This window comes from Borostomias antarcticus (assembly GCF_949987555.1).
Source record: "Borostomias antarcticus genome assembly, chromosome: 7".
Classification (NCBI taxonomy): domain Eukaryota; kingdom Metazoa; phylum Chordata; class Actinopteri; order Stomiiformes; family Stomiidae; genus Borostomias; species Borostomias antarcticus.
In genome coordinates, this window is record NC_140240.1 from 3536566 (window position 1) to 3553004 (window position 16439).

The 16439-nt window shown below is 51.9% G+C and overlaps 1 protein-coding gene across 1 annotated transcript in view; it reads right to left on the reverse strand.

The window, feature by feature from the left end:
- suclg2 (succinate-CoA ligase GDP-forming subunit beta) overlaps nt 1-16439 on the reverse strand; it is an 87944-nt gene that overhangs the window by 4475 nt on the left and 67030 nt on the right. Inside the window, exon 10 of the mRNA XM_084440674.1 lies at nt 1205-1325. Within this exon, the coding sequence (XP_084296800.1) occupies nt 1205-1325 (121 nt within the window). The remainder of the gene's footprint in view (nt 1-1204; nt 1326-16439) is intronic.

Sequence of the window (16439 nt, forward strand, 5' to 3'; positions counted from 1 at the left end):
AAAGTGGCCATGGGGGGCAGCAGTTCCTCAGTTATCAGCTCACATGAAATTCTATGTGCAACACAAACCATTGTATCTAAAAAGACTGTGTGTGTGTGTGTGTGTGCACAAATGTTTAAGTCTAAGTGTGAGTGCAATCATACACCAGAGTCTAGAACAAGTATAAGTCTAAGTATCAGTCCATATTGGAAACTGCAGGTCCAGCCTTGAGGGGAAGTCACACAACAGCCCACACATTTATACACAAATTAAGCAGCCCCGCCCCCAACCCCCAACTCCCCCCCCCCAAAAAAGTTCCCAATTAAAAGTGTCAGGGCTAATCCTGCCTGATCCCGTGAACGAGCGCTGGTCCGTTCTGAGGCCTGTGGTCAGGCTGGCTAGCTTAGCTGATTGATCCTAACCAATCCGTCAGTGTGAGGTCTGGGGGGGTAATGACCAAAGCTAAACCCTGGATTAAGGCCTGACCAGCAGTCAACCACAGCCAGCTCAACGCTTAGCGTGACCACAGGCTCGCTGTCTTTTAGAGCCGGCGGGGAAGATCGTTGGAAATCGGGAGAAAAGCGAGACATATTTTTCTGTACGCGCCACCTCTGTGTGCTACATGGATCACAGTTTGGGCCGTGTACACAGAGGTGGCGTGCGGGGGGGGGTCAGGTGTGCGGTCATCCGTCCGGTGATTGAGAACGATTTAAAAATCTCTGAAGAAATGACGCCGAACTGCCCCCGAGGCCATCGGGTCACCTTGCGAGCGGAGCTACAATCTAAACAGAACGCGCGCTCGCCTTTCCCCCCGCAGTTGTGTCCCAGAAACAGGGCGGTCGTCTGACCTAAAAAAAAAAGGCGCGAAGGTGCGTTTGGGGAGAAAGGAACGGCTGTGGGCTAACGGAGAGAGTCCCCGCGCACTTCCTCCGCGCGACGGCACGCCGGTGTTCCGTGCCAATTATCCTAACGACCAGCTGGCCCACGCCTCGCCGCCCAGGAGTCACGGCGTCGCCACACTCCGACGGCCCTCATTAGCATGCCCAGGTGAGAGGTGAGCCAATCAGCGGTGTGCTCTCCCATTATGCCGGCTGCCGCTAACGACCGTACAGTCGCACTTGCAGGACGTGGCACGGGAGAGACATGCCCTGCTTTTCATTGCTCGCCACTACTACTACTGTGTGTGTGTGTGTGTGTGTGTGTAGTCAGCGAGACCTGTACCCACCTTCCAGCCTGACGACGAGGGGCACCTTGAGCTCCAGCTCGCGGCAGGCCTTGGTAATGCCGTTGGCGATGATGGCACAATTCACAATGCCCCCAAAGATGTTCACCAAGATGGCCTCCACCTAGACGACAGGAGAGAGTTAAATCTAACTGACACCAGTCACTCCCTGGCGCGTTCTGTTAAAACCAACCCTAACCCCTGTAAGGGTAAAAATTAGTTCTGTACAATGTTACAATGGGAAGACAAGGGTTTGGTGTCACAGAGAGGTTTGGAGGATGTGTGTGTTTGGGTTATCTTTACACTTAGGGTGGCGTGGAAAGGGCAACCATTTGAACTGTGTACTGAGAACTTCACACCTGGGACTGGGAGGGTCAACATCCAGATGTATGGAGGGGAAAGGGGGAGTTGCAGAGCTTCTGGTTAAAAGCAGAGACACAGATCAAATTGGCGCGCTCTCTCAACTGACCAGCCTTGATGCAGGTTGCTTGACAAGAAGCCACACTCCAGTGTTTGTAACAATCCTTGGATGAATAAACTCTGGTAACTCTGTTGAACTGTTTTGCTTCTTAACCCATATTGAACGAGAAATTCTACAACACCCCCCTAACCTGGACCCTAACCATCATAACCCTAACCCTTAACCCTCCCAACCCTAAAACAAAACCAAATTTGACTAAAGCTGACTGAACATCGACCCCATCTAGAGAGTTAACACCCTGGGTACGTCTGAGGAAGGCTGAGTGAAAGCAGACAGCAATAATCCTGCTCGTTTGTTTATAATCTCTGCTAATCTGTTGGCCCCACTGTGCTTGAACCTTGAGTGTGAATGTGTGTGTGTGTGTGTGCGTCAGTAGACTGGTAACAGCGTTTACCCTTACAGAAGGTGGATAAAGTGCTTGGCTAAACGTTGCATAAGATCTCTGTGTTTGATACAACTACATCCCATCATGTCATTAAACATTACTAAGTATTCCCACCACATACCGTGTCTTCTTGCGTAGCCTCTCGAGGGACCGTTCACAACCAAAGTGCCTCAGTTCTGCACACACTAGAAATTGCTGATTTAAACCTGACAATGTGTCCTTTGACACAATGTAACAGCTGCGTGCGTGCGTGTGTTCTTGTGTGTCGTGCGTGTGTGTGTGGTCTGGGAACATGTGTCAGCCACACTTATGTGGAGCAGCTGTCTGTCTCCAAGGAGAATCGCCCCCAAGGTGGCTGTTCTCTTCATCACTATCATCTGTGACTGATACCACATAATCAGAGCTACCGCAACGCCCCGGCCGCCAATCACCACACACTCGCTCTCAGTGGAAGGACATGACAGTGTGACTGACAGACACACACACACACATACGCGTGCACACACACACACACACACACACACACACACACACACACACACACACACACACACACACACACACACACACACACACAGACACACACACAGGTCTTCTCCTGTGAACACTGCATCAACTGTGTTTTTAAGTGTGCGTCTGTCAGTGAGCGAGGCAGAGTGAGTGTGGTAAGTGAGTGAGTGGGGTAACAAGCAGGAAATGAGAGCCTAGGCGAAGGAATGGGATGAGAAGAGAACGACAGGTCGCTCCTCGAATCGCAGCCCCCGGACGAGGACGGGCAGGTCTCAGACCTGACGAAGACCCACACGGGTCGAAACGTTGTCACCTTTTACCCAATAAATAGCCCTGTGGAGTAGCTGTGTGCGGCCCTCAACTTTACTTTATCAGGTCTCAGACCGGGGCCAGGGGCCCATCTGCCTGAAGGTGGGATTTACCCAGCCAGGGGGGGCAACAAGCCAATCCTGGCGCTGCCTCCAGCCCGATCGATTCGACTGTAACAAAGCAGGGAAAATCACAGCGGCGTAGCGAGGAGCGGCGGGCTCGGCTGTACGACAGCTGGCCGCGCCTCCCTCCCTGCGCACAGACGGCGTCCTGGGAGCTCTGCTGTGCACACATGGGAAGTGTGCATCGAGTCGAATCGCCGTTATCCGCGCTAACCGGGGCGCCGCGTGGCGCCGCGCATCGCGGGCCTACTCATTAGCCCCGGGCGTGAAGATCACCGGCGGCCTTCTGAACCGCCGAGGCCGGTCTCTGGCCGGTCGTAGCTTGAATAAACGCGTCCGATGAGGCGAGGACGTTAAACACACTCCTATCCGGCGTCCATTGGTTCCTGGAGAGGACACATGCAGATGCTTCCCATGGGCACACACACTGGGCTATGATCTACGAGGCCTGGCATGCTGGTAAGGCTCCACTGGGGGGCAGTAGAGATTTAGAGGCTGGGTCCACAGCGCCACACAAAAGCCCTGTTCTGCCTCTATCAGCAGCACATTTTTCAACCCGGACTCGATTGAGAGCCACAATATTTCTTCCATTCATGCGTCTCCTATTGACATCCATGTTTATTAATGATACATAACACATGATTTATGTATGCTCGCACCCAAGTAAATGCTGTTTAGAAATATGGATGAGCTAGAGCTGGTTTCACTTCAGTAGAGTTTTGTATTATTTGGAGGTGGGGGGCTGAGTTGAACTCGGGGCTCATGGCTCACAGTGTCTCCACTAGTTGAAACTAAGAGGTCAGAGGTTAAGGTCAGAGGTTACGGGAGATCCAGCTCTGTCACGAGGGATGCCGAAACTACCGTGACCAGGTGAGAAGAGTGCAGCTTGGGGTGAAACTACCGTGTCGACGTGAGAACAGTGCAACTTGGGGTGAGCAGTATCCAGCCGGTCAGAGGTGTGGGTCTGGGAGAGGTGATGCATGCGAGGTCACGAGGTCATACAAAGAGCCATAGGCGATTTTACCCTCTGAGAGAAGGGGGGGGCAACATTTTGACGTGAGAAAAAAACCAAAACAGTTCTGCCGTCCAGTCCCATCTATTTACAAAGAATGCCAGTTGTGAACAGTATGCTAATAAGAAATATTAATTATTTAATTATGAAGAAGTGGTCAATTGTTTTTATAGCTCTTTTCGCCTTTGTGAGCAGGTTGGCTAGTTGTAGCTTGTTGAGCACTGAGCAGTATATATCTCTTTTTTTTTGCGGTAACAGATCAAACCGGAAGTAGTTGAAGTCGACGGACGAGTTGTGCCATTGGTGGATTATGAATATATATATTTTTAAAGGTAGCCTAGTTTAAAGGAGTAGTAAAGGGAAAATCATGTTTAGCCCTGTTTTAAGGTTACTTATGATCATATACAATGGTTCAGATCAAAACGTTGACAAAACTAGCACTTTTGTCTGATAATTGCTCTACCACCGTTTTGGTCATACAATGGATGTGGGTGGGCACCGTGAAAAATCATTCAAAAAACATGTTAAACTCTATAAAATCCCTCCCTCCCTCCCTCCCTCCATCCACTTTACCACCCTCCGCCCAGGTCATGCATGGTGGCCAAGTGTTCACTTATATCGGAGCTCTTATATTCATGGTTTAGAGACCCGGGGAACGATATAGCTCCACACACAATCCCCTTTAACTGGCCCAGAGCCCTTTAAATGTCACTCTGATTAATGGCAGAGGGGAACGGGAGGTAAAGTGAGGGTCAATCTCTTGGCTCAACGCCTGCACCAATCTAAGGTCCATCTGAAACCCGAGCCAGCTGATTTCATCTGTAACCGTCTCCAAATCCCAACAAGTTCGGTTCAAATCCGCGCCGGCACAAATCAATACTGCTCCAATCTCCGACGTCCGATTATATTATTCACAATTTCCACTGTCATAAAGTCAAATTAAAGCCTCTTTAGACATCTATTTGGAGTCCGGATTTGGAGTCGGGATAAACGTTGGCAATGGCCTACATCTTTGGAGTGGAACATAAAGGCATCAAGTACAATGTGCTGTGTTGCTTTGAAACTCTGTGTGCGTGTTGGAGCGTAAGGCAGTGGCGAGTTCTACCTGGTCCCAGTGAATGATTCAAATTTCACATAATAGGATCATAGCAGCCGACGCTCCGATACCCTGTCAAGCCTCTTTCACATCAAAGTCAAAGAGGGCCTTCACTAGAGAAACAGCCTTTTCTGCCTCCATTATACACCCTGCTAACCGCATTGAAAATGGGATGAAATGTAGTCAAAGCTCTCTCTCATGCTGACACGTCCACAGGCCATTCAACAGAGGGCTGCACCTCATACAAGGTGTTCAAACACCGCATGGGGATGAATAGCTTTATTACAAACACTGGCGTCTGAAAACTGTAACTTAATAATATACTGTAACAAAAGTAACATTTTCCTCGCTTAGGTCAACCGAGTTTGTTCGCAGGGAAGCTAGATTGTACGGGAGTTCAAGTTGTCCACTGATCCACATTTAGGTACCGTTAATTAGCCACAACTCTGGGGTCGGTTTTCGTTAGCGATACACGTTCGGCAGGAGTGACGTTTTTACTTCCTTTGTTTCGCATCTGGCCCAAGATAAAAGCAATAGCGCTGAGGAGAGTCATCACGCTGAAACGTCGCTGCCTGTGCCACTGCCATTGATACGGACGTATCACAACAGATTATTTATTCTGCCGCTGAGGAGAAATAATCTGTGGTAATATGTCCGTGAGTGCTGAATTGTTTCTACTAATGCAGAAGACTTTCTAGACCGGGCACCCAGCAAGAGACTTTGTTTTTGAGTTGCGCTCGCAATCCCTTCTTCCAAAATGAAACCCCCCTATCCTGAGTGCACCTTCATACCGAGACCGCTGAGAAGTCCCTACTATTCTCCACCTCACGGTAAACCTGTCAACTGTTGAATGGAGATCCCCCCTGCCTCCATTAACAGCGGGGAGGATCCACCATTGTGTTGCTCCCTTCCCGTCCCGCCAGACTCCCTGTGGTGAGCGAGAGTGCGCGCCCGGCAGAATTATCATCGACACGCACATTTCGCGCCGTGCTTCGCGCTAGCGGCGCCCGTACCCCCTGTTGACTGGCGCTAATCTTTCCGTGGAAAGGCATCTCATCCTTTGTTAGCCGCTAGCGGATTGTAGCGCAGAATGGCCTGGAGGCGGGCGTCTCTCGGCGACCTATTAGGGCCATTGTTGTGGTTTATCTGGGGGAGGCAGGCCCGCCCGTCAACCGCCGTCTAGGTTTATTCCTCCCCCCCGCTCCCCCAGGGGACCCCGCAGACCTGCTGCCCGCGTCCCGGCGCCTCGGCCAGAGGTTAACACGCAGCGTTTCCTAACACAGACAGGCCCGTTAGTCTAGAAGCATCCATCTTGGATAAGCAGTTTACCACGGCATCGGTGCGGAATTCCATTCAAACGACTCCCTGCTATCCTTGCTTAGAGCCTTCCCTTTCTGCATTAACAGATGTGAGGTCAAGGCTGACGATATGAATACTTTTTGAAGAAGTGCGGTAATCCCTGGGTAGATCACTGGAAGGCTGGGTGAAACCTTCGCTATACTGCAGATAAAGGAGGAGAGTGGAGGGTAGAGGCTTTGTATTGGTACGGTGCCCCTGACTCAACCTTTCTGAGGTCAAACGCTTAGCTTCCTGCAAGTGCGGTTTCTTTAGACGTACAAGCGTCCTCATCTCCGGTCACAGATATGTGCTTTACACCATGTGCAGCTCCATCAGGTCCCCGCCAAGTCTCACTGACACCTTCTCAACACCAATAGGGTACCGTGTTTTCCTAGAAGCATTTTGAGCTCTTTAAGTCTAAGCAGATGTCTGCGGAAGATGGCCAGAAACACAGCACAGACATACAGCATGTAGACGTGGGCCATGTTTGCTGGTGCAGAAAGCAGGAAATTAAACCTGGGGAAAGAAACAATTAGCCCTCTTTGACTTAACTCTACCGTCTGGAAGAATGTACACATTTAAGAGCTATTCTCCACCATCCCTCTGGCCTCAACATGAGGAATCCAGGGAGAGAGACGGAGGGGGAGGTGGGGAGGGGGAGAGAGAGAGAGTGAGAGTGAGAGAGAGAGAGGGGGGGAGAGAGAGAGAGAGAGAGAGAGATGGAGGGAGCGAGAGAGAGGGAGAGGGAGAGAGGGAGAGAAACAGAGAGGGGAGGGAGAGACAGAGAGGAGAGAGAGAGAGAGAGAGAGAGAGAGAGGGAGAGAGACAGAGAGGAGAGCGAGAGAGAGGGAGAGAGAGAGAGAGGGAGATGGAGGGAGCGAGAGAGAGGGAGAGAGAGAGGGAGAGAAACAGAGAGGGGAGGGAGAGACAGAGAGAGAGAGAGAGAGAAGGAGAGAGAGAGAGAGAGAGAGAGAGAGAGAGAGGAGTAGCAGCACAGAGGGACTACTATTGAAGGTTGGGACTGGGTATGGTGTGAGGGGATAAGAGGAAAATAATTATCCAGCCTGCTGAAGCGTGACGGCTCCTCCTCAGCCCAGAGTGAAAGAGACGAAGCCGTGTGTCAAAGGCGGCGTGTCACAAACACAGACCCGTCTTCACAACCGCCATCTGCAGCTCCACTTCCTGTTAAGGAACCCTCTGGACCGACCTGTCGGCGTGGTCGGGTGGAGACAGGGCGCCGTTCGGGGACAGATGGGCTTCCAACGCAAACACGGTCCTTCTAGGCACAATGCTACGAACGGGATCGTCTGTTCTCGGTGGGAAATGTTAGAAAAATCCAGAGAGGTTTGAAGTGTCTAAAAATAGACATACGGCAGATATAAACTGAGATGTAGTTTCAAAAACTAGCTAATGCTCTTCTACCGCAACGTGTGATTCTCATATCTTCGGGAGATATTTGTGGAGGATCGGTGCGGGTCAACGCCAGCCAGGCGCGAGCCGCCGCGCAATCCGACAGTGACCTTCCACGTCCCTCCACACACGTCGCCCTCCCTCCTCTCCTCCCCCCCCCCTCGTCTCCTCTCCTCTCCCTCCTCCCCCCAGCCCTGTGTCCCTGGATGACTCCTGCCCTGTCCACGCGAGGCCCCTGGTGCCGGAGCTATGACGACCGCCGGCCGCCCAGTCACGTGATTGGTGGGCGAGGTTGTTCCGGGGCCGAGTTGGGACACGTCCTCGTCTCTCCTCCCCGCTGAAGAGCAGAAACCAATCAAGGCAGTGAAGGGCTGCCAGCCAGGAGAGACGCGGGCATGAAGAGAGAGAAAGGTGGGGGTGGGGGGGGGGGGTGGGGGGTGGTGAGAGGACGATGTCCCTGTGAATTGAGACTGGAGCGGGATATTTCTCCCACAAGGCTTTGCTTCTCTAGCGAGCGAGCGGCAGGGTCGCGACCTGTGACAGCTGCCCGATGGCGGCTCCGGCGTCCGGAGCACAAGAATCCTTTCACTCGCAATTATCGGCCACATAAAAGCCCTGCAGAAAACTGCGCTTTCTAAGAACGCCCACCCCCTCTCTCTTTCTCACACACACACACACACACGCACACACGCGCACACACGCGCACACACACACACACCTGGGCAAGCGAGTTGTAACGCACACGTTCAAACACACATCCGTCACCACACGCAACTGTGCACAATAACATACCCCAATGAACACACACTGTCCAAAGTATTATTCCCATGACCCTCAAGATGATATCGATTCAGTCTTGGAAACCAGGAATGTATTCATTTGAATGAAACTGGCAGCCTCCATTCACTGGGAACATACACAAATAATATCTGCAATGCAAAGGTCTGCCTGATTCAGTCAGACGTGTCTTATCAACAGAGACATCACAAATTTCCACACTTTCTGTGTGGCTATGTACAGTATGTTGTCTGTATGCTGCTGAAAGAAATTGAATTTCCCCCTTGGGGATCAATAAAGACTATCGTATCGTGTTGTTTCTGCTAAAACGCGAAGCCAGGTAGGCAGGTGAGGTCCCCCCTCAGGCCTCATTGTTGATATTCGCACTGCGTGATGCGCGCCATCGGCACTCAATAGCATGCGTGCGTGTGTGTGTGCGTTGATTGTGTTATTAACAGAGGGGTATTTGGGGAGGCACTAGGGTTCGGAGTCTGACTTCTGAACAGGCTGTGAGGTGCACTTTGTATCAGACTGTGAAGTGCACTTCACCTCTTGCCTTTGTCACGAAGATGGCGGCAGCACGCTGTGTGTTGGTGGCGCCGGTGGGGACTTTGTTGTTGTTGTTGTTGTGGTTTGAAGTGACTATTAAACGGTAAATGGACTGCACTTATATAGCGCTTCTCCACCTTAGCGGCACTCAAAGCGCTTTACAATGGCCTCTCGTTCACCCATTCACACACACATTCACACACCAATGGCGCTAACCTGCTCATTGGGAGCCATTTTGGGGTTAGGTGTCTTGCTCAAGGACACTTCGACATGTGGACAGTCGGAGCTGGGATTCGAACTGCTGACCCTTCGATCACTGAACGACCCGCTCTACCAACTGAGCTACAGCCGCCCCCCTATTAAAAGCTTGGGAGTGGCGGCGGCTACCTGCTCCAGCCGCTCGCCTTTCCGGTATGTTCCCGCACTCTGTCACGGCGAGGGGGACGGCAGGGTAGAGCTTCCTGCGGACGCCGCACGAACGACCTGGAGCCCAATCCAGCACCAGGCCTCTGTTGAGCCATTACAGGAACAACACTGCCCCTTGCCTGGGGGATTGGGGTCGATCACGGTGGTCAGAGACCTCTCCCTCTGGAGTAGAGGCCCTGTAGAGAAACAGACCGCATGCTGGGACTAAGAGAGACACAGACCGAGAGAGACCTCTCCCTCTGGAGTAGAGGCCCTGTAGAGAAACAGACGGCATGCTGGGAACTAAGAGAGGCACAGACCGAGAGAGCGGCAGAGATGGGAGAGAAAACAGCTTAGACACCAAGAGGGAGAAGTAGGAGGTCAAGAGAGAGACGCAGAGAGACAAATTAATGGATGACAGACCAAACTACAACGAGGAAGAGCAGAGAAGGCGGGGGGTGGTAGGGACTGAGGCTGCTGCTGCTGCTGCAGAAGGGGATGTCCGGTGTCATTCAGGGATGTAGAACTCATCTCCTACTGCTCCCACACACACCCCCGCCCACACACACACACACTCATATACTGTAACTGTACAGCCACACACACGCTGCCAGGGTGACTGTACATTACATTGACAATGCCAGACAGCGTAGAGCAGGGATATTATTCATCCCGAGAGGGCCGAGTGTCACCGCTGACAGTCAGACATAAATATTCCTCAACCCCTTCGCGAAGGGTTAATGGCTGTCGATCAGTGAGGAATGAGTCAGGGCCAACACAGATGTGCAGGGCGACAGGGGCCCACTGACACACACACGCACACACACTGACACACACGCACACACGCACACACTGACACACACACACACACACACACACTCACACTCACACTCACACACACACACACACACTGACACACACACACACACACACGCACACGCACACGCACACACACACGCACACACGGACACGCACACACTGACACGCACACACTGACACGCACACACTGACACACACACACAGACTCACACACACACACACAGACTCACACACACACACACTGACACACACACACACACACACACACTGACACACACACACACACACACACAGCACTGCTCCTCTCACAGGAACATGAGGGACAGGCGGGGGGTATTGCCAGGGCTGGATGGAGGAAGGCCATTCACACACGACACGCATGCTTACACACGTGCACAAACGCGCTTCACAACTCACCCTCGCTTCGACGCAGGAACACAGAGCTTTCAAAACAGACATACACTATCTCCCTTCAACCACAGCACAGCGGAGGCAAACCCATGTATGGTAATAGTCTGCTTGGCCCTGCTCTGCCCCTAGCAAAAACTACTTTATGAAATTGAAGAAATGCATAATAGCAGTGAATGGCATACATAATCACCTCCGAGACGTAGCACAACAAACCAGCAGCTGAATATAAAAGACCTAACATTTCTACTTTGTTCACAATGCTACGTGGCCAATCAAAATTAATTTATTCTAATGTATTCACACAGAAGGTCAATTATCCAAATGATACCAGTTCAGATTGCACCTGATTGCCAATGAGCCGTCTAAAGGGCAGCTGGGTGGTTTTGCAAGGCAAATCATCCCCAACTCCTCTTATCACCCCCGATTTGCACAAACACACTCATTAGTTTTAGTGATGTGTATATTGCTAATAGCTAAAACACTTGGGTGTTTTAACAGACACTAAGACTTTGTTTACATACACGGGTATTTACAAAAACTGATATTTCCCTGATCTTATTTCACTGAAGATTTTACTGATCTTCGTCCCCACCCTCACCTATGGTCATGAAGGATGGGTCATGACCGAAAGAACGAGATCACGGATACAAGCGGCCGAAATGAGTTTTCTCCGGAGGGTGGCTGGGGTCTCCCTGAGAGATCGGGTGAGAAGTTCAGTCATCCGGGAGAGACTCGGAGTAGAGCCGCTGCTCCTTTGCGTCGAAAGGAGCCAGTTGAGGTGGTTCGGGCATCTAGTGAGGATGCCTCCTGGGCGCCTCCCTAGGGAGGTGTTCCAGGCGTGTCCGGCTGGGAGGAGGCCGCGGGGTAGACCCAGGACCAGGTGGCGGGACTACATCTCCGCACTGGCCTGTGAGCGGCTAAAGATTCCCCAGGCAGAGCTGGTTGATGCTGCTAGGGAAAGGGATGTCTGGGGCTCCCTGCTGGAGCTGCTGCCTCCGCGACCCGACCCTGGATAAGCGGATGAAGATGATGATGATGATGATATTTCCCGCTCTCCGTTTAAAAAAATAAAATTGTGCACACGAACCCGCATAAATACGCCGCCACCCGCATAAATACACCACCAAGAGCACTCTACGCCTGTAGGCGGAAGTGTAACGAGAAGCATGAAGACACGTTAGCCAATCAGAATCCTGTAAAAGAAAAACAAAACAACAAATGGAACGAATTCCTCTCCTCCTCAACATAATAAAGCAGTTGTATTTGCAAATGCAAATACACCAACAGACTTTGCACTAACATAAAATCGGACATCGCTTTAGCATCCATGATTACAAGAGCACGTCAGAGGAGCAAACGCACTGTAAACAAAGGTCGCACACCTGACGCAATGCATTTTCTGTCGCATACATGACGTAAATCTTCGTCTTCCTCTGTTTACATGCAAACGAAATAACGGAGTTTTCCTAAATCTCCACTTTGGCCGTGGTTTTTAAAACATTCGTTTTCAGTGGGTTAAAACCTCAGTTTACGTGTAAACGACAGGTACAAAAACGCATATAAATATCACCGTTTACCCAGATCCCCGGCTACGTGCAAACAAGGCCTTAGGCAGGCTTACTAGTTGTTTGTCTACACGCACGCACGCACGCACGCACACACGCACACACACACACACACGCACACACACACACACACACACACAAAGACACACACAAAGACACACACACACACACACACACACACACAGGAATAACTCACAGAGCTTCTTTGTAATCAACACCACCCGTCGGAGACTTCACACCAATTAATACCTCGAGGTTCATCAGAACTGTGAAACAAACGGCAACAGCGTGACAAATTAAGCGATGCCTAAACTCTTGATACCGTGTGATTTCACTACAGGAGAACGCACCAGAACCTGAGCCCATGACTCGGAAAACAGCAGACGGGAGAAAAGCATGGAGGTATTTCCAGACGATGGCGTTGTCTCTCCCTCAAATACTGTACCTGGATGCCGGCGTGAGGCCGAGTGGCCCAGAAGGGGCCCCTTAAAAGGGCACCGTGCTGCTCTCTCTTCTCTCTCTCAGCGGCAGAGAGACCGCAGCGTTTAACTCGGCCGTTCACTTCCACCGGCGCCGGTTGCTATGAGGGGGAAATTCAGGCTGGACGAAACGACCTCTGAAAGCTCTAATTCTGATAGATGGGCGGTTACCTCGGCACGCCGTGTTCCCCTGTACCCCGGCCCTAAATACAGAACCACCTTTTTACTGCAGAGAGCACTTATTTGCTGTTCATCCGTGCGAACTGTTGAATCACGGCAGTTATTGAAAGGTGATGGCTACTTTTCGCGGCAACTCGGCTCCAGCCCCCCCCCGTCCCCCCCTCCCGGGGGTCTGGGTAGCGAGTGCTGAACTGCCACAAAAAAACACAAATTGGGGCCAAACAGATGGGTGCAATCAATGTCAAATTTTCAAAAAAGACAGACACGGACACATGCACTGATTGAATGTGTTAGGGCCTTTACTCCGCCCCCTCCCTCCCTCCCTCCTCCGGCACGCCCTTGTATGGCACCTTCCCAGGTCGGCTCGTGCGTGTCATCAAACCGAGACGAAAGGCGGGGGCTGATCTTCCTGGAGCTTCCGTACTCTTTCATTTCAGGAAGAGAACACGACCGATCGCTCCCGGGCTGACATTTAGACCTCCCGGCTTTGGTGCCTCTCCGGGGAGCTCTGCAGCATATCCATCAGCCATTAAGGGTTTGCTGAGGTATTAAGAGGGATCAGAGAAGCCAATACACGCCTAGCGGGGGGAAGTGGAGGCTGGGAGGGCCGTCAGTCGATCGGGCCCTCATCTACAGTCCTGTCTGGTTCCGCTGGCTGGTGGGGGGTCTGGAGGCCCCCGGGTGGACAGGGCCAGCCCGGAGGCTGTCTTTCTGGAGTTCACACCAACTGTCTGCCTCACGGACCGGGAGGAGGCACAGCCATTGGTTGAAGACTTGAAGCGGCTGATCTCGGATTCGCCGGTTCCCCCGGATTCCGCGGAACGCGCTCCCGTCCCTCTCATTTGCCCGCTCCTGTAATCTACAGTAGCCGCCTAGCGCTCTCCGACTCCCACGGCGCTGCCTTCTCTGAGGCAAGCGCCACAGCCTGCCCCCCCCCCCCCCCCCCCCAACGCCATTCCCTCAGATACGTTCTTCTCTGCGTTCCGCTAGAGTTAACATGAGAACTCCAACCCTACAACTCTATCAACTCATCTCCCTCCATGCAGTAGACCAGTCGGCTGCAATACGCTAGGACAGGGCCGGGGAGGATGTGTGTGTGTGTGTGTGTGTGTGTGTGTGTGCGTGTGTGTGTGTGTGTGTGTATGTGTAGGGGACGAGGATGGGGAATTGGAGGGGGGAGTTAGCAAATGGAGGCCTTTTCCCACCAAAGATGAGCTCCAGTGATTACAACCAGAGACAGTTTTCTAATTATTCTGTCAAACATCAATCCTGTGGGCCTGATGCAGGTCATCCTGGCGGCTGATGGACAGTGCAATCATTGCTGGGCCTCAAATGGAGCGAGCGTGCACTCCCTCCCTCCCTCAATCCCTCTCTCTCACCCCACCCCGCACCATCTCTCTCTCCCATCACACCCCCTCTCTCTGCCAGACAGTGTAGTGACAGCCAGTCTGAAAAATGTGTGTGTGTGTGTGGGGGGAGGGTGGGGGGAGGGTCGAATAGTCTCTATAAACTGCTACAGCTGGGGTCCAGGCAGGCCTGGAGGGGTGAGGGCAGAGAGCCAAACACGGTGTGAAATACACTCCCCTTCCCTTACATCCATGGGAGACTGAAGGGGGGGGGGGGGCATAAATCCAGGCCACTAGCCACATCACCAAATCTCCTTAAAGAAAGATTAACAAGTTAATTATGTGCAAGTGCTCATCACATATACGATAGCTTATAGACTTCAGGGCGAGTTAAAACTGCTTCGCACCGGCCTGGTCAGCTCTAAATCAAGTGGTGTCCGCAGTGGAGGACGGGCCAGTCCATTCTGGAAAAGAAAGAAAGAAAGAAAAAAAAAAAAGTACCGAGGAGTAGAAACAGCCATCTCTACCCTGCTACTCTGCCGTGACAGATTCTGGGGAGATGGGCGGGATATGGGGGCACGTAGTACGCTGCCTCTCCAACAAGGAGGACAAGACACCTGCAGTAGGACCTGTCAAGCTTTGATACTAGCTGTAAGGACATACCACTTGAGGCGAGGCTAGATAAACTAGACTGTTAAGCCCCAGTCAGCTGGCACCTGGAGTCAGACGAGAGAGAGGGTATTATGTATGATATTCCGTGTAGAACAGGGTACACTTTGCACACAGACACACTGCGACTGTAAAAATTGACTCTGTGTAACAGCACGAGCCAGGTTTTATACTCCTACCCTGACCCAGTATATGTGAAATAGGCAATTTCTACCCGGGACGTGATGAGAACCAACATTTCATACGAGCCCTGTCGTCTTTCTATTACCTCAGTAAAGAGGTGTTTGGATCAGACAAGAGGCTCATATCAAATCAGGCCTGGAAAAGTAAATTACAATGACAATAATCTCTCTGAACTGCTGCCAGAGCCTCTAAGCATACGCAACTGCAGATACCTCTGGCGATGAGAAGAGATACAGGTAACGGGGGAGGAGATAGCACAGGCTACGGCGCCAGAGTACACGAGCCAAAGCACATCCTCTCTCTCGAGAAAAGAGCAGGCCTCAATTCTGTGTCTGAGTGTGATTATTTCATGTGCAGGTAATTGGATTATTTTGTCTGGACGGAGTCCCAGACAGCGTGTTCTATTCAACGCTGAGGACCGAGTGTGTCAACGGAATCAATATGTTTCCCAGCGAGGCCCGTCGGCAGTGCTGGTCCCAGGTGTTGTGTTCCACCGGAGTATTCTCCGTCGACGAACCCGATGTGAAACTGCGCGAGGGCTAGAGGAATGCAGCCAGGGACGACCACGTGTCGGCTTTCATCAAAAAAGATGGCGCCGCCCCCCTGCCCCACTGAGGAGTGGAGGGGGAAGGCATAGCAGACAGGGTGCCTCTTCCCCTGTCCTCATGGCTGGAGTAAAGGGTCATGCTAGGGCAGAGATTGAGGGGCTGGGGAGGCTGGCTGACAAAGGTCAGGTCAGGTCAGGTCAGTCAGAGTATGGTGTCTTGCAGCCATATCCCCGACAACAATGCGCCGAGAATATAGGCTGCCATTAGCGAGGAGGGGAAGTATTCTCTCGCTATCTCTCTTGCTCTTTCAGTCCATTTCGTTCCCTCTCTCTCTCGCGCTATTTTAGTCTGTCTCTCTCTCTAACCTAATCTTCTGCTCTGGCCTTGGCTGTGTCGGGTAAATTAGCATTCACACTTCACCTCCGTCTCTCAAATAAAGGGATGGCCGCTCATTGAATTACTGCATTCTACATTCATCTCCTGCAGATTGTGTGCCTAGGGATGACTCATCGCGGCTAATGACACGTAGCGTCCGCCGATTCCCCCTTCGCCCGGCACGTCTCTCAAACACGGCTTACAGACGATAACCTCCGCTCGTATGATTAGTGGAGCACTCGATAGCCTCGCCGTGCCTCTTTACCTGG